The sequence below is a fragment of the Artemia franciscana genome, chromosome 1 (assembly GCF_032884065.1).
Source record: "Artemia franciscana chromosome 1, ASM3288406v1, whole genome shotgun sequence".
Classification (NCBI taxonomy): domain Eukaryota; kingdom Metazoa; phylum Arthropoda; class Branchiopoda; order Anostraca; family Artemiidae; genus Artemia; species Artemia franciscana.
The window spans coordinates 56,899,218-56,926,911 of NC_088863.1; the positions used below are offsets into that span (position 1 = coordinate 56,899,218).

The window sequence follows — 27,694 nt, forward strand, 5'->3', positions numbered from 1 at the left end:
ATTTTTTGACAATAACGTGCAAATTTGTAAATATGACGGTCAAATCTAGGAAATAATCTTCACTGGAATAAATTTGAAAATTACATTTTCAAAGAGCTGTTGTTGCGGATATAATTGTTCATAGTAACCAAACTTTACACTCTCATAAACATTTTCTTATTTGAAAAGACTTAAAGATGAGGGGACTGAAGGATGAGATTTTTTTATGTTGTAGATATGCCAGTTCTACGAAAAGAAATTCTTTTTCAATCTAAAGATTTTTACTCTTGGTTTCTTTCTCTTCTTTGACAAGAATGATGTTTTACGCTTCTAACCTGAGTTGAGACTGATGAGTAATGAAGTGTTTCTCAGCCATTTTAAACCTTTTTCGCTTTGTTGGGATTTCAATTGCTCAACAAGGTATCACGAGCCAGACCTGAGATTTTGTGAAAGCACTTTCTTAAAATACTTCCCAGAGCCCTAATCGTGTAGTTTAGAGGACGTAAAATCCACGAAAACTGGTGCAATATATTTTTTTTTAGCAAAAAGCAGTGTAGAGCGAAACAACTTGGCAAACCAATCACCGAGACCGTAGCCGGAAATTAACGAACCAACCCTGTAATAGTCCATTCATGACCCGGTTGTCGTGATATAAGAGTAACAACATACCAATCAATATTAGATAACACCAAAGTATTTTTCTATTAATTATCTCACCGAATCGGTCGCAAATTCCATGTAATGACAGCCAAACCTTTTCTTTTCTCTAGAGGATAGCACAATTCACTTCTTAAAGTTTACTGAAAGTGTTCCGAATACGAATCTGTTACTTAAATATATTTTAGGCACTTCATATTGTAATTAAATAAAAACAACAAGTTTTTTCAACTGAAAGTAAGGAGCGACATTAAAACTTAAAACGAACAGAAATTACTTCGTATATGAAAGGAGCTGCTTCCTCATCAACGCGCCGCTCTTTACGCTAAAGTTTGACTCTTTCTCTCAACTCTTCTTTTTAAAACAGTAAAAAACTTTAGCGTAAAGAGCGGGGCGTTGATGAGGAAGCAGCCCCTTTCATATACGAAGTAATTTCTGTTCGTTTTAAGTTTTAATGTCGCTCCTTACTTTCAGTTGAAAAAAACTTGTTTTTTTTATTTAATTTCTGAACGTTTTTGAATCAATGCATGTTTTGATTTTGGCTCTCCACAGAGAAATAATTAAAACGAAATTTGCAAGTTTTTTTTTTTTTTTGGCTAAATGGCTTTCTCATAATTTTGATCGAATTATTTCGAGAAAAAAAGAGCGGGGGAGGAAGCCTAGTTGCCCTCCAATTTTTTGGTTAATTAAAAAGGCAACTAGAACTTTTAATTTTTTCGAATCTTTTTATTAGTAAAAGATATACGTAACTTATAAACTAGCTCACATAAAGAATTTTTTATTCTCATGTTTTTATTAGACATATGAGAGGGCTCGCCCCCTCGTCAGTACCTCTCTCTTTACACTAAATCTTAAATTTTGTCCCAATTCATTAAGAATGACCCCTGAATCACAAAAGCCGTAGAATAAATAGTTGACATTACTAAAAATACTTTAGCGTAAAGAGCGAGGTATTAGGAGGAGGTGAACCCCCCATATGGGTAATAATTTCTGTTCACTTTAAGTTTTAATGCTGCTCCTTACTTCCAGCTGAAAAAAACCTTTCTCATATTTATTTTTTTATTATTTTTTTTTTAAATAATGCTAGTAAATCCTGCGCTCCCTTCATGGATATTTTCTTCCCCCATGACAAATTCCTCGATGGAAAGTTCCCCCAGTATATCCCCCTCTTCTCAACCCCTCCCCCAACCAAAAAATCCTCCTGAAAACACCTGTACACTTCCCAATAACCATTACTATATGTAAGCACTGGTCAAAGTTTGTAACTTGTAGCCCCTCCCATGGGGACTGTGGAGGAGTAAGTCGTCTCCAAAGAATAGTTATAAGGTTTTTCGACTACACTGAATAAAATGGCTATCTCAGAATTTTGATCCGTTGACTTTGGGAAAATAATTAGCGTGGGAGTGGACCTAGGTGCCCTCCAATTTTTTTGGTCACTTAAAAAGGGCACTAGAACTTTTCATTTCCGTTAGAATGAGCCCTATCGCAACATTCTAGGACAACTGGGTCGATACGATCACCCCTGGGAAAAAAAAACAAACAAATAAACACGCATCCGTGATCTGCCTTCTGGCAAAAAATACAAAATTCCACATTTTTGTAGATAGGAGCTTGAAACTTCTACAGTAGGGTTCTCTGATACACTGAATCTGATGGTGTAATTTTAAGATTCTATGACTTTTAGGGGGTGTTTCCCCCTATTTTCTGAAATAACACAAATTTTCTCAGGCTCGTAACTTTTGGTGCGTAAGACTAAACTTGATGAAACCATTTTTTAGAGTTTTGGTTTCTATGGAGCCGGGTCACTCCTTACTACAGTTCGTTACCACGAACTGTTTGATGGTGAATGCGTTCGTTTTTCGCTAAGTGGTTTTTTGTTCAAGAATAAGTAGGAGGGGGACATTGGTATTACCGACTCTCAATGTCTCAACAAATGATGCATAAAAAAATTTCTGATGAGAAGCCGGGGGATAGTCTGGAACAATATAACGATCCATACCACTGGTGCTTCCAGAGCTTCAACCATTGATTATGATTTGTTTAAAACCAAGAACATTTCCAGATTATCGTTGAGAATAACCTTCTCATTGTTAATCGGGGACCTATATGGGCAACATTTTTTACGAGAGGAGATTATTCCATTGATAGTAAGACAAAAATCATTAATACTGCTTTATTCTTTGCATGGAAATTTGATGAATGGATATTCACCTTAGTTAATTTATTCTTTCTATTCCTCAGTGACGAGTGGCCAATCATGTGGTCTAACTTTTATATCATAACACGGTCTTTTCTCATGATATCATATGTATTTTCAAGAATACAATCAACAAGAGTAACTTCATACCTTCTTTCAAATTTGATTGCGGGGTAGAGTTTTGTCCAGAAAACGCTTGCTTTTTTCAAATGGATTAGAGACATTGGATATGAAAATCATTAGGCATTGTTAACGTTTTCAGCGGCAATCCAAGAATCAAACTCAGAGCTGTATCCTAGCCAGCGAAAAAGCAGCTGTCTCTTAGCCTTACGAGTTTGAATCCTTAATATCTTTTCAATTTGATACAGTCCATTGTTTTTTATTTTTGTAATTTATACTCGTAAAAACCGCCAAGAATGTCTTCTTCATTCTTATCACGTAGCTGATACGTTACACGTTTAGTGTCTAAGACTTTTGACACCTTAAAAAGTTCAATGGACCACAAGTAATTCCCTTTTTAAAAAATATTACATGTTTGTTTGGTTCAAACTGAATCGCCAACATTTCAGGTTGTTGTTGTTGTTTAGTTGACGTTTGAATGAATCAACTGCTCGTATACGTGCGATCCTCCCTTGAAATTTGGGCTTATGAAGCCACGTCACTTTTAAAAACACACAGATAAAATGTTGGCACAGGCCACGTCAACACTTAAGATATCTTGGGAGAGTACTAGGACGTTGTACAGAGTGTTTTTGCTTAAATCACTGGCACTAGTATGTATATCACACCTCTATTCTGCTAATATTGCTTAAAATATCTCTAAAAAGAAACATACTGAGATTTAAATAAAGCTAAATTACAGGAATAAATAAGTAGATAAAAAAGTCGATACAATAAAAATAGAAGTTAATGCAGTTACTACAATTAAAACATCTATAAATGGAAACATTAATATGAAATAGAAAGGTCAATACAATGAATATAAAAGTCATTACATTATAACCTAAAAAAAAATCAGAGAATGTTATGCAGATTACAACTCTTTATATACTTAGTCAAGAACAGCATAGTCTTTCTATGGACCCACTTAGGGGATTTGGCCTGACCTAGGATTGCTCTCATTGTGAAAGCACCAAAATTCTTTATAATTTGGTTTCTAAACAAATTTCTTTGTGCTTCATAATTTGTGCACTTCATGAGAATATGCCTAACATCATCATACTCATTACAAATATCACAGAAGGGCGACCTAACTCTCCCCCACTTACGTAAAACTGAAAGGGTTTTGGTATGACCTGTCCACAATCTAAAAACAGTAACAGCAACAGATCTAACATTATGCACAAGTTCATCAGGTGGTGCCTTATAATCATAAAGTTCTAAAACTGGATTTATGCAGCTTCTAAAAAAAATTATTGGTCTCTCTATCACATAAAACCTTATAAATACATGCAAAATATTGTTTTTAGTGGGTTTAACACTTATAATCTGACCATTTAAAATACCCCACTTTGCCATTATATCAGAAGATTCATTTCCTGCAATTCCCACATTTGCTGGGACCCAGACTAGATATATATTGTTTCCCACAAGCTCTAACGACCTAACTATTTGGTGGATATTACAAACTAATTCACGACTAGATTAACATTACAGGTTTAGTGTGTAAGAGTTTTGACAACTTAAAAAGTTCAGTAGACGGAAAGTAAATCCCCTTTTCAAAAATATTTCATGTTAGATTAATTCGAATTGTATCACCAACATTAAATTTCTTCTGTTTCACTTGTCGCTCTTCATCAGAGTTTGTTCTAGAACATGTCAAGTGTATTGTTACTGTGATGAAATTCAACGGTACCGTGATTGGAGAGGCATCGCCAAGGGCGTTGATTATAAATCAACAAGATTTTATCTAAACTTTGAATTTAATAAGCAGTACTTTTCAATGTAAAATATCTTGAGATTTAAGTCGAATTGTATTTATCAGTCATTCAGTCAATGCCGCCTTTATTGGGCCATTATTATTATAGAGTATTGTATTAAATTCCAATAAAAACCTTTAAACACGTGAATTAAAAAGTTCACTACCCCGATCCGTTTGAAAGTTTCTATAAGAATCTGGTTCAAAGATAGATTCAAGGGCTCTAATAATTTCATCATCTTTCTTTCAATGCAATGGAGCAGCATATGCATAGCGACTAAAAACACAGATTTTAAGTAAAACATACTTGTATGGACTATAGTGACGCCGTTGACGTCTAGCCTAGAAAAATGTGCTTGCATTATATGCAACTAGAAAAGGCTTTACTTTTTGAAAATGACCACGAACTCTATGATTTTAATTAAGAATTTAGCTGGGCTCATTCTGGAAAATTTCCATCGCTATCTTCTTTTCAACTCCAGCGACTCAAGCAAGTTTGGTTGGGGAGCTTAAACTTCCCGCTTCATCGACATTTTCCTAGACATGTTTCTAAACTTTAACCATTTTGAACATAAAAACGGTATGAAGCGTCCGCTGCACTAGGTGATGCACTTATATTAAGACACCTTCGTTTGATACCATTTAAATGATCATCCCCAATCGGCGTGTCAGTGTTTTCTGAAAACGATTTAATATCTTCTTTTGATATTTCTCCAAATTTCCTTAATCCATTTAAGATATGTTTATTCCCAATAAGAATTTTTGGAAAGTTTGATGACTTTAAAATTTATACAATTGACCATCAAATAATTCGAGTCGTTTACGATTTGCAATTTAATCTGGTACCAAATCAATTAAATTGTAACTCATGCCATGGATTATAACTTCCCTCTTTTTGTCATCAATTTATACAGTTCATTTTCAGCGAGATAGGTTGGTAATCTTTTACTCTGCTCACAATAAGAACGAGGCATTAGTTTCAGAACTTTAAGCTTGAGATTGATCAATGAAATTTCCTTTGAGCAGTGTTTCACGGTAGGGTTTACGATTATCGACTGGCCGAAGAGAATTTTCGAAGCAAAATTAATTTTCACTGTCAGCAATAGTCTCACTATTAATAATGTATCGAAATTATGTTCAAAATGTTCTTTTAGTGAAAGAGCGAGTTCTGTTGGTATCAGTTTGCAGGGATTAACCATTTTTTCTAGAGAATAAAAATTACAAGTTCCTCGATTATTGGTAATAACATTAAAAAGAACTTATTACCGCTTGAACAAGCTGGTAGCTTGAACCAGCTGGTATCTTTTAAAATATTTTCCTTTTTTTAACAGCTAGGGAGGTTACAAGTGAATGATGTTCCTTTGCTTGTTGCCTATCTACTTCTGTCAGTTGGACATTGCCTTCAATTAAATTTAAAAAAGCTCAGATAGTAAACTAATGAACTCATTGTCAATGCCATTATTGAGTATAGCCTTCTTAAGCCACAGTTTTGAATTAACTAGGACGGAATATAAATTTCTGTCTTCATGTAGTGTCCTTTTTACTGTTCACAGGTACCTACATTGTCAAAAACATCCACAACTACACGTAAATCTTCGGGTGCGTTTTGATTGAGATACAATAGAATGTAACAAAAGGGTTTATTTATAGCTTGACTCTATGCCGAGAGTGAAAAATTTCAAGTTCACCAGGATACATTTGTTTGTTTAAAGTTATAAGAGAACTTGAATCACGAGCAACCCTATAGATAATATAGCATGAACAATTCAAAGCAAGCGTTCTCAACGCTCTGATGAGATTATGAAGAGATTATGAAGAAAAACGACTATGGAGATTTTTTCATGATGAAACTGGGCCGTGAATAATTGTAAAATTTCATGAGACCTTTTTTCAATGGTTTCGGCTAAATCATCAATAACCAACCACGAGTTTGGGTCGATAATATTAGACACTTCAAGTCCTCATATGAATTTTATGTCTGATGCCATAGTCCTTGTTTTATGTTGGGATTCTTGCCAGATACTATAGCAAAAATAAACATTTTTCAGATTCGAACCTTGGCTTTAGCATTAATACAAAAGAAGAAAAAAAACTAAAAAAGGTAAAAACTACAAAAAAAACTAAAAAAAAAAATACTAAAAAAACTAAAAAAGCTAAAATACTAAAAAACTAAAAAAAAGGGAAAAAACTAAAAACTAAAAAAGAAAAAAAACTAAAAAAAAAACTAAAAAAGGCAAAAACTACAAAAAAAAACTAAAAAGAAAAAAAAAACTAAAAACTAATAAAAAAAAAAACTAAAAAAACTAAAAACTGAAAAAGAAAAAAAAACTAAAAAAAGGAAAAAAACTGAAAAATAAAGGAGAAAAAGAAAACTAAAAACCGGGACACAGGGAATATAAATGACGACCGGGACACTCAAAGAGAAATTACAAACTGGGACACTAGGACACAAATAACGACCGGGACGTATAAATGACGACCGGGACACTCAAAGATAAACTACAGACCGGGACACCGGGACAGAAATGACGACCGGGACACCGGGACACAGGGAATACAAATGACGACCGGGACGCTCAAAGAGAAATTACAGACTGGGACACTGGGACACAAATAACGATCGGGATACTGGGAATATAAATGACGACCGGGACATAGGAACACAACTACAACGGGAACATCGGGGGCACAGGGGGATATATAAATGACGACGGGGACACAGGGAATGTTCGATTAGCAATCACCATCAACAAAGCTCAAGGACAATCATTAGAATAATGAGGTATAGATCTGAATACGGATTGTTTTTCCCATGGACAATTTTATGTTGCATGTTCAAGAGTCGGTAAACCTGACAATCTATTTATATGCACAGACAATGGGACATCAAAGAATGTTACATATTCACAAGTTTTACGTAGTTAAAAACATATATATATCTATCTTTATTCACAGGTGGGACAGACACAACTAAAATGGCGCGTAACTAATATGGCGTGTAACGACTTACGCGCGCGGGGGGGGCTTGGGAGGGACGCGAAGCGCCCCCACCAACTAGGTGTTGGGGTGGCGCGAAGCGCCACCCGAACAGCTAGTATACAAAAATAAGTTGTTTGTTTGTGTGTCTGTCGACTGACGTCATGTTTGTGTGTCGACTGACGTCATGTTTGTCGACTGACGTCATTATAAGGATTGAGCTGTATGTCGTCATGAAGTTGTTTGTCGACTGACGCCATGTTTGTCGACTGACGAAATTACAGACCGGGACACCGGGACACAAATGACGACCGGGACACCGGGACACAGGGAATATAAATGACGACCGGGACATTCAAAGAGAAATTACAGACTGGGACACCGGGACACAAATAACGACCGGGACATATAAATGACGACCGGGACACTCAAAGATAAATTACAGACCGGGACACCGGGACACAAATGACGACCGGGACACCGGGACACAGGGAATATAAATGACGACCGGAACGCTCAAAGAAAAATTACAGACTGGGACACTGGGACACAAATGACGAACGGGATACTGGATATTCACAGGTGGGACACAAGGACACAACTACAGTGGCGCGTAATTAATATGGCGCGTAACGAACTACGCGCGGGGGGTGGGGTTGGGGTTGGGTGGGGGTGGCGCGAAGCACCCCCCCCCCCCCCCACCCCCAACTAGGTGTTGGGGTGGCACGAAGCGCCACTCCAACAGCTAGTATTTACATAAAATAATCACTTATAATGTCTTATACTAGCCATTTAATGTCTTTATTTAAATGGCTAGTAATCAACAAAATAAAAAAAACCTGGTAATTTAAAACATTTGGATATAAGAAAGCACTTGGACATGCCACCCTTTTTTCTTTGGACATTCAGCCAGAAAAGACGCCAGCAGGAAGGTACGGCATCCAGAGCGGCGGGCGAAGGCCAGATGTGGGGCACATAAAAACTCATAGTATAACAATAAGCCCTTTATAAAACAACTATTCCACCTTTTTCAAAAAATAAAATGCATAAGTAAATATATAAGAACACTCTAAAAACACGCTGCTGAGCCAGAGATTCTCAGGGTGGAGACTGAAAAAAATGTCCGGACAGAAGAAATAGACCCTCCACCCACCAACTACTGAACAGCTCCAGATCGAGATGCTTTCTGTACTCTAAACATGCGCCTCAATCTGGATTACGGTAGTAGCCGTATGTAGTACTCTCACTCCGTCCACGCACACATAGACTTTGTCTGATATAGCTGATATGGCAATTTTCTTAACTCTAACTGTGTAGTTTTTTTATATTTCAAAGAGCAAATCGCCATGACCTTCGCTCTTGTAATTAAATTATTTTCTAAACAGCTTCTATAAACACTCATGTAAAAATTTTCCTTTACTTAGTGTGAAGACACCATTTTGCAAACTTTTTGATATTCTCATTGTGCGATTGCACACAGACACAGTACACTTATGGATCTACAAGCACACCATTGGGTATGAAGTTGCTACCCGTCTCGGATTTTTAAAATAGCAGCTTATATGTGGCGTGGTGCTTAACTAACTCAGGGTAAGTGGACTCATCCCGGATGGTGTGTTCCATTCTAGAGTTAATGTGTTTACCAATTTTTGAATTGTCTATCAGGTTATCTGTTTAAACTTTCAACGGGAGTGAATCAGAGTTTCCATAATACACTTGAACTTGCTCCTCCCCCGGCCATTGGAACTTTCACAAATTGTAATGAAATTCCAACATATATTTTTTTTATTTCTAAATTCTGCTACTACCGTTAATATTTTTATTCGAAGATACATTTTTTTTGTCTTGTGTAAAAGGACTATGTTGAAGTCTATGATTGAGAACAATGTAAAATTCGAATTGGCAATGATTCGGGCACATTCTTTTGGGTCGGTTACAACGTCATAAAGACACTTATGGCCTAAGCTCTCAAAAATCTTACCGAAGGCTGAATTTAAATTAAGTTTAAAGGTCTTCTTTTCAACCTTTTTTATTTCCTCAGAGCGTTTCCTTACAAAGGTGTCAATAACCGTCTTCATTTTTGGCTTTTGATCAAAAAGAAGCGCCCGATGAATCTGTGTAACCTTGAAACGGCTGGCCAGTATACACTGTAAAAGAGCGTGATGTAAAACAATATTCGGTTTCGAAGGAAAGTTGGCAATGAGCTTTTATGTTTAAGGAGTCCGGTCCATACCCTCATCCTCTACCAAAAAAATATCATAGGGACTAAGTGAATCCCTAGGCCACGGTCTGCTTACGCAGGGAAAACAAAACCCTTTACGGAGTCATAAAGTTCCACTGGTAGTTCACCATAGATTTCAAAAAACCGAAGTTATGGTCCATTCTCCTCAGCAATGTAAACGTCGGAGAAGTTGGATCACAAGGATGGCCCAGAGATTTGTAATTACCACGCAGCAAAGAGTTGTGAGACATTGCCAACGGATAAAGAAAGCCACAGTCGACTTTTCAACGATGCATTGTCAAGTCGGATTTGTTTTCAGAACACAATCCCCGTGAACAATATACCCTCCTCTCATGGACCTCTCTACAAACAAGTGCTGATCCACATCGGTGATCCGAACTAATTTGTCGTTGCTGATTTTAAGAATGAAACCCAGCCCTATATGATGAATAGAAAAATAATAACCCAAATCCCACCAAAGTTCTTAGTTAATTTTATCCGCGTTCTTACAGAAAATATCAAACATCATCAACATATCACTGCCGAGGTACATTTTACAATAACCCTCCCCGTTTTTAAACCCAACCTTGGCCGAAACGTTTTTAGCAAATTCATGGTCGGCTATAGTGCATTGCCGATCGTAAAGTGAATCATAAAACGCTTCAATGGGTGGCAATTTTTTCTCACGTAGAATCGAGGTGGAGTTGTAGTGCTAATAGGGGTATTACCCTTCATCGTTAATAAATCATACATTTCATCATCTGAAAAACGCTGTTTAAGGAGAGGGAACTATTAGAATCGTCACTTTTCTGTACTTGAATCAGTATACTTAGGGTTTTGGGAAAAACTATAGGAATCTAAGAAACGGATTTTGTTCAAGTACGTACTATTATTTGATTATTAGTTTTCTATTTGATTTCTAAGAGTAGCAATTTTTCAGGTGATTAGGGTATGGTGTTATATGAAAATGCCAATCTACCAAGGCGCCATCATTTACTTCACCTTTTTGCAAACTGCCTAAGGCTTGTAATAAGAATTTCAAATCATAGTTGGAATTGTGCATGTAAACCGCTAAAAAATCTTGCCGCTTACTGTTGAAATTACTAGATGTATGTACCAGTCCAAAAAAGTTACTCCCTTCCGATAAAATTGGATTGCTTAAATGGTCATGGTCGCGGGTTGACATTTCCCCACTACCCTCAAATACATTCCCCATATAAACCAAAAAATTTCATTGCTTTTAATTGCCAAATTGTCTTCCGGTGATAGAGGCATTGGATAGCTTACGTTGAGCAGCCGTGGAATTAACTTATTGGCTATTTTAATAAGTGCAACCATAGCTGCGCCTAAATAATCTTCCCCATCCAATCTCTCAAATGCCTCTACCAATTGCTTAGTACTACTATGGTGTGTATAAACATGAGTATAATAGACTGTAATGGCTTAATTTTCTTTAACACAGTTCCAGTTTGATGGTTTGCAAACGTAAATGAGTTTGTCTTCGATGTCTAAGGCAACTGTTTCGCTCAGCAAGAGCGAATTTAGAAAACTTTTGAGAAAGTCCATAAAAAAATAGGCAAATTGTCAAAAAGCCTATTACAAGCATCATTAAAAAGGGGTTTATGTCCTGCGAAAAGGGCTATATATGTCAAGCACTCTAACTCCGTATCAAAACTAAAGCGTTTTACACCTCTACAGCCCTTTAAATCAGCATTATTACTTTTTTAAATTATCCTTCACCCTTCCGCCTCTTAAAAGAAATTCTTCTTTAAATTTACACACATTTACGTCTAAATTTTCTATAAACAAAACTATTGAACGGCTCCCATTTTCTTTATAGTTTTTTCCTCTATTAAAAATGCTGACCACCCAGTCTGAAAAAAAACATCGAAATTGGGTAAGTTCGGATGAAGCGTCTGAATCTCAGTTTGCAGGTAATGCGAGTACACTTCACGCGAATTTTCTTTAAAAAATGGTTTTTGCATGATAGATACTTTTACGCTATCCCACCCTTCCACCTCCCGAATCTTGCATATATAGGGATGGAGTATGTCAACGGGATTCGTATGAAAACTACTACTTGTATGGGGATTTGAAGGGTGTCCAAACTCAGCCGTAAAAACATAAGTAAAACTAAATAAATAAAATTCTTTCAATATATGGGGCGAACCTGCTCGACTTTGTCCTGCTCCCTCCTAGTCACTGTCACTTTTTGGGTGAGTACTTTCTCAAACTCACTTGCTAGTAGTTGGTGTCCCCATTCATAGTCCATATCAGGGCCGAGATCCTTCACAAAATCGTCTAAATCACAAATAGGGGAAGCTACACTAATAAGGTTGAACCCTTCACTAATTTCCCCTCGTGCTCACTTTCTTCTGAGGCTCGATTCAACTCCATTAATTATTTAAGATTCTCATAGAGGTCTTAGGCCTCTCGAGATGATGCTAATTATGGTATGTGAACTTAATAAAATTATAAGAGCTTATAAGCCCATTGAAACACTTCTGGTTTCATCCTGAAAGAAAATACATTATTAGTCTGAAAACGATTTGAGGGGGCAAAGTGACCCCTCGTATGTGTTGAGGGTCTTCTACCACCTAAAGGTGTAATGACCGAAAATTATTCTCTACAAGGACCCAAAGTGGGCGTTCGGTCTTGGTGAGGCTATTCTATCAACTAAGAATTCAAAAGCCAGAAATTATCCCATACACAGGAGTAAGATGTCCCTATTTATGCTTCAACTATTACCATTAAAATTATGGGTCCTAAAAACGCACAGAGAGGGCGCATTGGTGTCCATTTGCGGTGTTTCAAGGAGATTAGCGATCATGTTATTTATTATATGGTTTACATCTTAAATGGGAGCCTGAAAAAGGATTGAAAATTGTTATTCCCTTAAAACACTTATGATTTTAAGGCGTAAAAAAGGAATATTAAGCTGAAATGGAGTTTGTTGTGAAGCTGAAAAGAAAATTATTATTAATCAGAGGAGCAGTGATGTATCTAAATCACTTCAGAGCTAACGGGCATGGCCCAAATTCAACAGTAAAACACTACTAAAATATTATTCATATACTTGGGCTTTCTTGGAAGAAAAAACCTATTGGGCAATGCCTTCAAGGTCCCTTCTCCAAACAATGTTCCTCTTCAAGAGTACAACGCTACTAATCACTAAGAAAATGCATTATTTTTTAGAACCAGCAAGATCCTAGCTATTTCCTCTTTGTTAAGGTGAAAAAAGTGTTATTTTAGCTATTTCTTTTGGGGCTGTGGGGGTTCCTCAAAGTTTCTAAGAAGTGTCGAAAGGGCCCTACAATTTTCCCCACTATTAAGCTGAAAGAAGCTGATTTTCTTGGGGATGGGGCAATGTACTCATCCCCTTATCATAGGCATCGAACAAGGTCCCTAAGATCATAGTTAGTTCCCAATGCCGTAAAATGATTTAAGTTTTTACTGCTAATCAATCAAGTTTTACGAAAAAATCTATGGTTTGCACATGCACTAAGGCTGGCAGCTCAATTTCACTTGGAAGGCATAAGGAGTGTGGCATCATGGCCAAGTAGGGCAGATGTGGCCAAATTCTCCCTGCTTCATTGTGGGATCACTGAAGAGCTGGCAATTTTGCCATGTAAAGGGGCAGCATTCTCACCGCTTTCCTTAATCCTCAAATTCTTTGTCAGAGGAAAATTCGCTTCTTTTCCCCGTTAAATTCACTTCTAGTAGCTCACGCATAGCTACCCATGTCCCCAAGCGCATTATCAAAATTCTTGTAATAATTTTTTTTTTAATTTCCGAACAACTTGAGCTTAATTTCAACATTTCCTGTAGCAAAGAAGTGGCAAATTCATTAGAAACTAGCAAGGTCCCGTTGGCTTCACCGTCAGGCCCCATCACGGCACCCGGCAGGCTTCTATATATGGATTCTCATTGTCACTTGTGTTCTAACCGCAGACAGTTTGCTGTTTTTTCATATTGCAGTTTTTTCAAAGATATTTGATTATTAAAGCAAGTCCAATTTCTAACAATGATATCTACTAAGTTTCAAAGTTTTGGTTTTCTTTTTTAAGGTTTTTACCTTAAAAAAGTTTTTTTAAAAGTTAACTATTTTTAGTTCTAGCACGTTTGGTGAAAACCCTGTGAGATCCACGCCATTGTAGTTGTGTCCCTGTGTCCCACCTGTGAATATAGATATATATATATATATATATATATATATATATATATATATATATATATATATATATATATATAAATATATATATATATATATATATATATATATATATATATATATATATATATATATATATATATATATATATATATATATGTTTTTAACAATGTAAAACTTGCGAATATACAACATTCTTCGGTGTCCCATTGTCTGTACATATAAATAGATTGTCATGTTTACCGACTCTTGAACATGCAACATATAACTGTCCATGGGAAAAACAATCCGTATTCAGATCTATACCTCATTATTCTAATGATTGCCCTTGAGCTTTGTTGATGGTGATTGCTAATAAAAACATTCCCTGTGTCCCATCATCATTTATATATCCCCCCTGTGCCCCCCCCCCCGCGTCCCCGTTGTAGTTGCGTCCCTGTGTCCTAGTCGTCATTTATATTCCCGTTGTCCCGGTCGTCATTTGTATCCCGGTGCCCCCGTCTGTATATACATTCGTTTTTGAATTGGTATATGATGAAATAAATTTTTTGTTTTTTCCTTTTTTCTTTTTAGTTTTTTTCGGTTTTTCCCTTTTTTTAGCTTTTCATTTGTATCCCGGTGTCCCGGTCTGTATATACATTCGTTTTTGAATTAGTATATGATGAAATAAATTATTGTTATTTTCTTTTTTTATTTTTAGTTTTTTTTTAGTTTTTATCTTTTTTGGCTTTTTTAATTTTTTCTCTTTTTTCTTTTTATTTTTTTGTAGTTTTTACCTTTTTTAGTTTTTTTTTTATTTTTTATTTTTATTTTTTTTTAGTTTTCTTTTTCTCCTTTATTTTTCAGTTTTTTTCCTTTTTTTAGTTATTTTTTCTTTTTCAGTTTTTAGTTTTTTAGTTTCTTGTAGTTTTTTATTAGTTTTTAGTTTTTTTTCTTTTTAGTTTTTTTTGAAGTTTTTACCTTTTTTAAGTTTTTTTAGTTTTTTTTTCTTTTTTAGTTTTTAGTTTTTTACCTTTTTTTTAGTTTTTTTTTAGTTTTTTAGCTTTTTTAGTTTTTTTAGTGTTTCCTTTTTAGTTTTTTTTGTAGTTTTTACCTTTTTTAGTTTTTTTTCTTCTTTCGTATTAATGCTAAAGCCAAGGTTCGAACCTGGAACCTCTCGGACCTAGAACTTGGAACATAACGCTTTACCAACTCAGCTACTTCGGCTTGAATACATTCGTTTTTGAATTGGTATATGATGAAATAATTCAGACGTTATATGTGGACAGACAGACAGACACACAAACAAACAACTTATTTTTTCTTAAATACTTATAAAGACGTCATATTCTAAGCATCGTCATAACAAACATGACGACAACTAACTTCATGCAACATACAGCTCAATCCTTATAATGACGTCAGTCGACAGACAGACAAACAACTTATTTTTATATATATAATATAGTATATATATATATATATATATATACATATATATATATATATATATATATATATACATGTATTATATATATATATATATATATATATATATATATATATATATATATATATATATATATATATATATATATATATATATATATATATATATATATATATATATATATATATATATATATATATATATATATATATATATATATATATATATATATATATATATATATATATATATATATATATATATATATATATATATATATATATATAGATGATAGATAGATGGTTTTTTTAGTTTTTCTTTTTTTTAGTTTTTTTCTTTTTTAGTTTTTTTAGTTTTGTATTTTTTACCTATTTTTGCTTTCTTTTTTTAGTTATTTTCTTTTTTGGTTTTTGCTTTTTTTTGTTTTTTTATTTTTTTTTCCTTCTTAGTTTTTGATTTTTTTCCATTTTTTAGTTTTTTTTAGTTTTTCTTCTTTTTTTAGTTTTCTTTTTCTTCTTTAGTTTTTAGTTTTTTCCCTTTTTTTATAGATGATAGTGTAACACACAGACAGACAGTAAATTAATATATATATATATATATATATATATATATATATATATATATATATATATATATATATATATATATATATATATATATATATATATATATATAAGATAGATAGATAATTTTTTTAGTTTTTCTTTTTTTAGTTTTTTAATTTTTCAATTACTTTTTTAATTTATTTTCTTTTTTTAGTAATTTTCTTTTTTAGTTTTTGTTTTTTAGTTTTTTCTTTTTTAGTTTTGTTATTTCTTAGTTTTTTCTTTTTCTTAGTTTTTTTTTCTTTTTATTTTCATGTATTAAAATGAAAGCTTTCTAATATCTTATATATATATATATAAATATATATATATATATATATATATATATATATATATATATATATATATATATATATATATATATATATATATATATATATATATATATATATATATATATATATATATATATATATATATATATAAATATATATTATATATATATATATATATATATATATATATATATATATATATATATATATATATATATATATATAGATGATAGATAGATAGTTTTTTTAGTTTTTTTTCTTTTTTAGTGTTTTTAGTTTTGTATTTTATACCTATTTTTGTTTTCTTTTTTTAGTTATTTTCTTTTTTGGTTTTTGCTTTTTTTTTAGTTTTTTTTCCTTCTTAGTTTTTGAGTTTTTTTCCATTTTTTAGTTTTTTTTAGTTTTTCTTCTTTTTTTAGTTTTCTTTTTCTTCTTTAGTTTTTAGTTTTTTCCCTTTTTATAGATGATAGTGTAACACACAGGCAGACAGTAAATTTATATATATATATATATATATATATATATATATATATATATATATATATATATATATATATATATATATATATATATATATATATATATATAGAAGATAGATAGATAATTTTTTTAGTTTTTCTTTTTTTAGTTTTTTAATTTTTCAATTACTTTTTTAATTTATTTTCTTTTTTTAGTAATTTTCTTTTTTAGTTTTTGTTTTTTAGTTTTTTCTTTTTTAGTTTTGTTATTTCTTAGTTTTTTCTTTTTCTTAGTTTTTTTTCTTTTTATTTTCATGTATTAAAATGAAAGCTTTCTAATATCTTATATATATATAAATATATATATATATATATATATATATATATATATATATATATATATATATATATATATATATATATATATATATATATAAATAAGTTGTTTGTTTGTGTGTCTGTTGACTGACGTCAGGTTTGTGTGACGACTGACATCATTGTAAGGATTGAGCATTATGCCATCATGAAGTTGTTTGTCGACTGACGTCATGTTTGTCGACTGACGAAATTACAGACCGGGACACCATGGACACAAATGACGACCGGGACACAGGGAATATAAATGACGACCGGGACACTCAAAGAGAAATTACAGACTGGGACACCGGGACACAAATAACAACCGGAACACAGGAAATATAAATGACGACCGGTACACAGGGACACAACTACAACGGGGACGCCGGGAGGCACAGGGGGATATATAAATGACGACCGGGACACAGGGAATGTTCGATTAGCAATCACCATCAACAAAGCTCAAGGGCAATCGTTAGAATAATGAGGTATAGATCGGAATACGGATTGTTTTTCTCATGGACAACCGGGACACAACTGAAGACCGGGACAAAGGGAATATAAATGACGACCGGGATACTCAAAGAGAAATTACAGACAGGGACACAAATGACAACTAGGAGACAGGGAATATAAATGACGACCGGGACACAGGGAAATAACTACAACGGGGACGTCTGAGGGGACAGGGGGGATATATAAATGACGACGGAGACACAGGGAATGTTCAATTAGCAATCACCATCAACAAAGCTCAAGGGCAATCATAAGAATAATGAGGTATAGATCTGAATACGGATTGTTTTTCCCATGGGCAAATGACGACCGGGACACCGGGACACAGGGAATATAAATGACGACCGGGACACTCAAAGAGAAATTACAGACTGGGACACCGGGACAAAAATAATGACCGGGACACAGGGAATATAAATGAAGACCGGGACACTGGGAATGTTCGATTAGAAATCACCATCAACAAAGCTCAAGGGCAATCATTTGAATAATGAGGTATAGATCTGAATACGGATTGTTTTTCCCATGGACAACCGGGACACAAATGACGACCGGGACACAGGGAATATAAATGACGACTGGGACATTCAAAGAGAAATTACAGACGGGACACCGGGACACAAATGACGACCGGGACACCGGGACACAGGGAATATAAATGACGACTGGGACGCTCAAAGAGAAATTACAGACTGGAACACCGGGACACAAATGACGACCGGGACACAGGGAATATAAATGACGACCAGGACACAGGGACGCAACTACAACGGGGACGCCGGGGGGCACGGGGGGATATATAAATGACGACTGGGACACAGGTAATGTTTGATTAGCAATCAAAATCAACAAAGCTCAAGGGCAATCATTAGAATAATGAGGTATAGATCTGAATTTGGATTGTTTTTCCCATGGACAATTATATGTTGCATGTTCAAGAGTCGGTAAACCCGACAATCTATTTATATGCACAGACAATGGGACAGCGAAGAATGTTGTATATTCGCAAGTTTTACGTAGTTAAAAACATATATATATATCTATGTTCACAGGTAGGACACAGGGACACAACTACAATGGCACGTAACTAATATGGCGCGTAACGAATATATATATGTATATATATATATATATATATATATATATATATATATATATATATATATATATATATATATATATATATATATATATATATATATATATATATATATATATATTGACGTCATACTTAGTGACAGACAGACAGACAGACGGACAGTACATTTTTACTTATATAGATTTTTTTTTTTTTTAGTTATTTTCATTTTCAGTTTTTCTTTTTTAGTTTTTTGTTTGTTTTTAGTTTTTTCTTCCTTTTTTTTCTTTTAGTTTTTTTTTAGTTTTTTACCTTTTGTATTATTTTTTAGTTTTTTCGTCTCATTTTAGTTTTATTTTTCTTCCTTATTTTTTAGTTTTTTCCTTTTTTTTTTATAGAGGATAGTGTAACGGACAGACAGACAGTACACTTTTATTTATATAGATAGATAGATAGTTTTTTTAGTTTTTCCTTTTTTTCAGTTTCTTTTCTTTTTTAGTTTTTTTTTAGCTTTTTCTTTTTTTTAGTTTTTCTTTTTTTCAGTTTCTTTTCTTTTTTAGTTTTTTTCTTTTTAAGTTTTTTCTTTTTTTTAGTTTTTTTATCTTTTGATTATTTTTTTAGTTTTTTTAGTTATTTTCTTTTTTAGTTTTTATTTTTTAGTTTTTGTTGGTATTTTTTATTTTTTAGTTTTTTTTTGTTTTTTTATTTTTTTAAGTTTTTTCTTTTTAAATAACTTGAGCCTAGTTTCAACATGGCCGTCAGTTAAATTCACTTCTAGTAGCTCACGCATAGCTGCCCATGTCCCAAAGTGAATCAGCCAAATTCTTATATTAAAAACTTAAATTTTTTAGTCTTTCCAAATAGTTTGAGCCAATTTTGACATTTAGCGAATTAAATTCGTTTCTAGTAGCTCACGCATAGCTGCCCGTTTCCCCAACAGTATTATCGAAATTCTTGTAATAAAAAAAAATATTTTAGTTTTCCAAATAACTTAAGCCTGATTTTAACATGTCCATTAGTTAAATGCACTTCTAGTGGCTGACGCATAGCTACACATGTCCCAAAGCGTATCAGTCAAATTCTTAAAATAAAATATTAAATTTTTTAATCTTTCCCAATAGTTTGAGCCTGGTTTTAAAATGTTCCCAGTTACATTTACTTCTAGTAGCTCGCACAAAGGTGTCCATGTCCCCAAGGGTATCATCAAAATTCTTGTAATAAGTTTTGTTTTAGTTTTACAAAATAAGTAGCGCCTTATTTTAACATTTCCCCCAGTTAAATTCTCTTCTAGTTTCTCATGCATAGCTACCAATGTCCTCGAGCGTAGCATCAAAAATTCTTATAATAAAAAATATTTTTTTTAGTTCTTCCAAATAACTTGAGCCTAATTTCAACATGTCCCCAGTTCAATTTGTTTCTAGTAGCTCACCCATAGTTGCCCATGCCCCCAAGCGTATCATCAAATTCTTGTAATGATTTTATTTTTATTTTTCATAATTATTTGATCCTTGAAAATTCAAATTCCTTAACATTCAAAAATTTTCTATTTATTGCTCTCTCAAAGTCACATTAGGTCTATCTGCTCCCCTCCCACTCACTACACCAAGGTGAGGAAGCTGTTTCAGTTTGTAGCAATACAGGGGCACAAAATCTACCTTTTATCTTTTAGGGGGAAAATTTGTCGTTTCACTGTATTTTCAATGAAAATACAAAAAACCTTTCCTCCATAAAAACAATCCAAAATTGCTCATTTTCTTTAAATATTGGATATTATTATCTTCTTTTGTGTTACATAAATATTGTGCTATATCGAAATTTTCCAAGTGACAATAATAAGTTTTCTTCCGTGAATATTCAATTCTTTTTCACAATTAACTAATGACAAAAACTTGCGCTCGATCCATGCCCACCTTCCCCAAATAAGCATTGACCAGTTAAATGAAATCCAGTCACAGTTTTTCAAATGAAAATAGCAATCATACTCAACTACAACCCCCCTAAAAAATCAAATATTTAGTATAAACACAATCTTTTTTTACATCATTTAAGTAGTTCCAATTTGGGTATAATATCGCCTCTTTTATTGGGTGGGGGAGGGCCTATCCATAATATATATAGAGGCTTACCTGTTGGTATCTTTGGGACACATCCATTTTAGAAAATCGACTTTCATGTTCAATATCAAATACAAGACTAATGAAAAGTTCTGTTCTACTACCCGGTTTTTTATCCCCCAAGAATAATAGAAAATTAGCCAGTCCGGCTAGAAGAGTAACAAGCCTTTGTTGCTAGAAAATCAATAGAGAATCACCTAACGGTTTGCTCCTTGTTCCTGGAAATAGCGTGAAAACCCTTTGTTTGCTGACAACAAAAGGAAAACTATTTTTCTGTTTGAAGCAGAAAAATATTGGGCTATGATCAATTTGGACTATGTCCCTACTTGGGAGGGCCCTGGAGGTTTTTCTTGGCCCTTTCGGGTTTTTAAACATAAAAACCAAAGAAATCACGAAGAAACATCCCCTGTTATGTTACATACAGATGTACTATAAATACAGCTGTACTATGGTATTTTGCAAGACCTAAGTGTGCGTAATAACATCTTGAGAGACTAGTAGCTCCAATATTATACCCCCTATGGCTGTCGTGGAATTCACAATGCCGTCACAACTGTGCAGCTTCTGAGAGGACCATCCAATCTACACCAAAGTGTACATGTTACATTGAATAAGAGCGGCTACTCAGAATTAACCTCCTTAAATTTCGTAAAAATTCACTCATACCAACAAAGAGAGGAACTATGAAGCAATTATGAACATTTTAATTTTTCAAAGAAAGTCCCCTCCCCCCCCAAAAAAAAAAATTCTTCCTCTGGTAAATTCTCTTTTTGAAAATTCCCCCGCAGATAATCTCTCCGGAAAATTTCGCCCGATAATTACCCCAGAAATAAATACAATTGCATTTGCATTGTCAGTTTAATATACATAAGCAATTATTTATTCCTTAAAATCTTAATAACTTTTAAATTTTAATTTATTAAAATAACAAAAGTGGAAACATTAAAAAATAAAAATTTAATATACTGCAAATTATGTTCTTTCCTTAAGAAGGCGCTGGGGTTGCTTGAGAAGTGTTACTCATGCTAATTTCTGTTCGTTTTGTGTCTGACTCGGTTGTTTATTACAGTTTTTATTTGTTTTGGGTTTAATTTATTTATTGATGCTGATTTGTGGTAGCCTAGTTTTACGCTTGGTAGATTATTTGATTCTATTATCAACCCTGAAGGTATTGTTATACGTTCATTGGAACATATTGAACTGAGTGCTATCTCATGATTTGAATCAGATGCGTTTGGTAAAAAGAGGGTTAGTCGGGGGGGGGGGGGGGGGGTAGTTACCCTCCGTCACTTTTGACTCTTACAAGAGAACTAGAATTTTCAATTTTTAACCAAATGAGCCTGCTCTAGAGCTTATACGACCATCCCTTCCACAAAAACCTTAAATGTCCCTGGGGCACTACTTAGAAACTCTTTACCTCGGGTTCTGGTTTTTTTCTTCAACCCCAAAAGCCTTGTTATATGATATTTGGACTATTTTGAATAAAACGGATATCGCAAAATATCTATTGAAGGTATTCCAGGAAAACACGATATGTGTGTGTGGGTTGGGGGAGGGGGGTTAACCACCCTCTAATTGCTTTAACTTTTAAAAAAGGCACTAGAACTCCTCAGTATCAGTCCAATGACCACCTCAAAGATTATACGGTCACCCTTTTGATAAAAAAAAATAAATTGTGTGCCCCCAGAGCATAACTTAAATCTCTAACCCTTATGGCTGTGGGACTGCCATCCTCAAAGACATAGTTTTTGGACCTTTCGACTAAGTTGAACAAATGGCTATCTCGAAATTTTGATTGGATGTATTTTGGGAATTGACGGGTATGGAGGGCGTCTATATGCCCTCCAACCACTTTCGACTATTTAAGTCTAGATCGAATGATCTTAATGGAATTAGCGCTCATCTTTTACGCTGTGATTGTCCAGCACTAGTCACTCTGCTCCAGTTACTTTTTCAGTTTTTGTTTGTCAATGGTGCCTGACTCCTTCTTTTTTAGGACGGTAACTTCTACTCTTAAACGTACCAAAGACCCCTTTGATCACAGTAGCCCTATCACTGTTGTGTGCAATAGTAGTAGGATCTTTGAATTGACTGCGAAAGACTCAAACCAATGTAAGTTTTAACCTCGCTTTGGGTGCCATTATGCGCATAAGGTTTTAGCTGTAATTCTTTATGACACCCAGTCTAAAGGCTATGAATACCGTAATATTTTCAGTGTGTTTCTGTCTGAGATAAAGGTTTAAGTTGTCTATGTATGTGTCTCTGTATTTACTTTTTCTTTCTTTTTAATGCAATTTACTCCGTTAGTTTTGTTTAAAAGTGTATTATAAATAAATAATTATTATAGATCATTATGTTTACAGTAGGTGAGTAGATCTAAATTTTTTCTTCTTCAGAAAAACGAAAATTGAAAGCAGAGATCAATATTGCTTTTCCACAAGAATCAGAAGCTTAACTAGGTAATGGGTGGTACTAAGGAGATGGCCTTCATCATTAGGCCTGAATCAAAATGGCTGTTCATAAAGCCCTCTAGTACTCCAACAACAGCACGGTAAAGCTACAGAAAAGTGACAACACCATCATGCCTTTCAACCCACCATGTGTCAAAAAAGCAAAGGAGCTTTTGATATTTTGCATGCGGCAGAGCTAATGACTCATTCCGTCTGGGGAATTAGGGAAACAAAACTATGATTTTTTGCAAGTATCCATATACCATTCGAATTAAGTTTAATCTGGAGTCCTTCACTGAAGGCAAAGTTTGAAGAAGGTGAAGCACAGCCAATATAAAAGGCAAGTTGTTAATGCTTTCGTATCTCTGCTTTAGCCTTTTTTTTCAAATCGGTCATGATGCTAACCTCATCTAGGCCAATTCCAACTAACTTGTTCATATTTTATCCAAACTCTAAGCAGAGTCTAATAGTCTACTTTGCAAGATCTACCCAGTCAAGTCATTCACAGTGTCAAAAACCAAAAAAAAAATCTACTTGCAATCGTCATATAAACAGACAATAAGAACAAGCTGTTCTTTTGAAGTTGTATCACTCACCTCATCAGCAAATATAAAAAAAAAACTTCATAATTTTATCCATATTCAAAATTCCATCCCGATTGACATTACCAACACTGTCGATGACATCATTCTGCACCAGAGGAGATATATATTTCACGCTTTCAGCTGATGATTCGAAATACTCCAACAATTGTGTTTTACCGCAATTCGTCATCTATTATAACACCCCTCCGAATACACATCCATTTTCAACACTCTTTGCAAGGAAATCCTTTTTTTTACGAAGACACTGGAGAGTTAGTTCATGAAAACCACAAAAAGAATAGCATGGACAATTGGCCTTAACATTTCCCAGCTATTAATCCTTTCCTTGCAATCTTGCAAATTTAAATACTGGTCAATTGGAATGCTTTCTTATCTTGTATTTTGATAAACACAATAGATTTTGCATTGAAGTAACATGATACTTCTTTTATTGTGATACACAAAACTTAATCAATAGCATCTTTAAGGTATATGGCTTCAAAACCAAGCATCCAGCAGTTTTACGTGAGGCTTTACTGGTAAAAATAAAAAAAATAGTTTTTTTAACTGAAAGTAAGGAGCGACATTAAAACTTAAAACGAACAGAAATTACTCCTCATATGAAATGGGCTGTCCCCACCGCAATCCCTCGCTCTTTACGCTAAAGCTTTCAATTATTTTAAAAAGTAGAATTGTGGCAAAGAGTCAAGCTTTAGCGTAAAGAGCGAGGGATTGCGGAGGGGACAACCCATTTCATATATGGAGTAATTTCTGTTCGTTTTAAGTTTTAATGTCGCTCCTTCTAGTCATTCTATGACTTCCAGGGGGTGTTTTCCCCTATTTTCCAAAATAAGGCAAATTTTCTCAGGCAAATCTGTAACTCTATCAGAGAAGTTACACCGCACAGCTGTTTTTATGGCACTTGGTATTAACCAAGTGACATATAGCAATTGCAAATTCTGTCGGTCTGTCTGTCAGTCCCGGTTTTGCCACTTTAGGCACTTCCAGGAAAGCTAGGACGATGAAATTTGGCAAGCGTATCAGGGACCGGACCAGATTAAATTATAAATAGTCGTTTTCCCGATTTGACAATCTGGGGGGGGGGAGTGGGGGGCCGGTTAATTCGGAAAAATAGAAAAAATGAAGTATTTTTAACTTATGAGCGGGTGATGTGATCTTAATGAAATTTGATGTTTGGAATGATATTGTGTCTAAGAGCTCATATTTTGAATCCCGACCGGATCTGATGACATTGGGGGGAGTTGGATGGGGGAAACCTAAAATCTTGGAAAACACTTAAAGTGGAGGGATCGGGATGAAACTTGATGGGAAAAATTAGCACAAGTCCCAGATACATGATTGACATAATCGGAACGGATCCGCTCTCTTTGGAGTAGTTGGGGGGGGGGGGTTAATTCTGAAAAATTAGAAAAAAATGAGGTATTTTTAACTTACGAACGGGTGATCGGATCTCAATGAAATTTGATATTTAGAAGGATATCGTGTCTCAAAGCTCTTATTTTAAATCCTGACCGGATCTAGTGACATTGGGGGAAGTTTGGGGTGGGGGTATCGTACTGGATTCGCTCTCTTTGGAGGAGTTGGGGGGAGGGTTCAGTGATTTGGCGAGTTTGGTGCTTCTGGACGAGCTAGGACGATGAAAATTGGTAGGCGTGTCAGGGAGGTGCACAATTTGACTTGACAAAGTCGTTTTCCCAGATTCGACCATCTGGGGGGCTAAAGGGAGAGGAAAATTAGAAAAAATGAGGCATTTATAACTTACGAGTGGGTGATTGGATCTTAATGAATTTTGATATTTAGAAGGACATCGTGACTCAGAGCTCGTATTTTAAATCCTGACCGGCATTAAGCCTCTTATTTTCCTTTTTAAATCAATCTATTGATTCATAGAATTTTGTTAGAGCTCATACCATATGATCTCTTGGCTCTTAGCTCTTCTCGCCTCGTCACAAGTGCCATATGAGCTCTTAGCTCTTGTTTTTAAGAGAAATTGCCAATGGATTGTTTTCGGTGTCCAAATGACTTACCATATCTACAACAGTAAGTCGGACAAAAAATCTCCGACGATCCTACCTACTAGAGATATAACGAGAGAAAGGTTGAGATGAGTAGGATATTTTCTGTGAACGAATCATAATAGATTTCAAAAGATAGTCGTTGTTTTTGGCCAACCATCTAGGGTCATATGAAAAACAGTTGGGATGAAGTCTTAATAAAAGATCTAAGGTGAATGGGATCCTCCTGGGAGGGTGTAAAGAGGGAGGTCTTAAAAAGATTGATACATATTAGCAGTAGTAGTAACTATAATAAATAATTAAAATGCTTTGGTTGTGTTTCAGTCATGCAACAGAAATTTATAGAGACGATTATTGCAAAAAAAATATTAAGCGGCTCAAAAAATATTGTCAACAACTGTTTATGAACTCATGTGAAATCACTGGTAATAAATTCTTTTATAGCAAATTATTCCAAAATTTGACTGCAAAATTCTAGAATTCTAGAAAGGACTAAAGTAAAACTTATAAATGAAATCAATGAGGTAGCTATAATTGACTACTTTTGTGTTGTATGGTATTAGATTTTAATCCAATATTTGTTTTAGATCTTTAAATAGACTATTTAAGTCTTTTTTTGTGGGATTCCGAAATCATATATTTCTGCAGAGCTTCGGCGATCGGTTCTAGTACGCCAAATTTATCTTTCCGTGTATTTTTAGAATTACTTTCAACAGTTATTAGTAAAAGCTCACTAAAATATGTCTATAAAAAAATAAAATGTTTTTTTGACAAAATATCTAAGATATCAGCAAACTTGGTTAAAAATATAGAAATAACGATTTTACCTTTTCCGTGGACATAAATAGCTCTTCTAGTGCAGCAATAGAGCTTTGATCGGAACTATTTAGTTGCAGTGTCGTATACAAAATGTCCAGTCGCAATGTGAACTCTGCTTGCCACGGGAGTGGAACTAATTTGCTTAGATGACGCTGATACTGTTCCTTCAAATAATATTTTAAGTCCTCTGATGCTTTAAGAGTGCAGTCTTCATCGGGATCGCTTTTCTCATTTCCATCTGTGTTCTAAGTAAGAGATCAAAGTTAACCAAAAAAAAAATATATAACCGTACAGCCTTAAGCAGGACACATTGGAAACATCATCTAAGCTCAACCTTAACTAAAACGCGAGTGGAAAGTGGGAAGGTTCTAAAAAGAGGCAAAATGTTAGCTGCTCTACGATTTTGCATTTGTCTTTCATGATTTTTTTTTATATTAAAGTATGATTCGATTTTACTGATTGGAATTCAAATTCCAAGATTCTCCAAAAAATTATATATGCATATATATATATATATATATATATATATATATATATATATATATAATATATATGATACATACGCAAATAAATATACAATTATTGCCACTTCAATTTATTTATCTCATATCAAACAGTTCAAGGTAACGAACCGTAAGTAAGGAGCAACCCGGGTCAATAGTAACCGAAACTCTCAAAAACGGAATTTTGGTACCAATAGACACATCAAAAGAATCGGATTCTTATGTTGATTTTAAATAAATAAGTTTCATCAAGTTTAGTCCTATCCATTAAAAGTTAAGGCCTGAGAAACTTTGCCTTATTTTCGAAAAAAGGGGAAACTATCCCCTTAAAAAACGTAGAATCTTAATGAA

General features: G+C 34.1%; 1 protein-coding gene across 6 annotated transcripts in view; it reads right to left on the minus strand.

The window, feature by feature from the left end:
• Nucleotides 1-27,694, minus strand: part of LOC136031642 (mitochondrial tRNA-specific 2-thiouridylase 1-like) — a 165,159-nt gene that overhangs the window by 50,119 nt on the left and 87,346 nt on the right. For all 6 annotated transcript variants that reach the window (XM_065711307.1, XM_065711290.1, XM_065711325.1 and 3 more), the window contains exon 7: nt 26,849-27,085. In XM_065711307.1, coding sequence (XP_065567379.1) covers nt 26,849-27,085 — 237 coding nt within the window. The remainder of the gene's footprint in view (nt 1-26,848; nt 27,086-27,694) is intronic.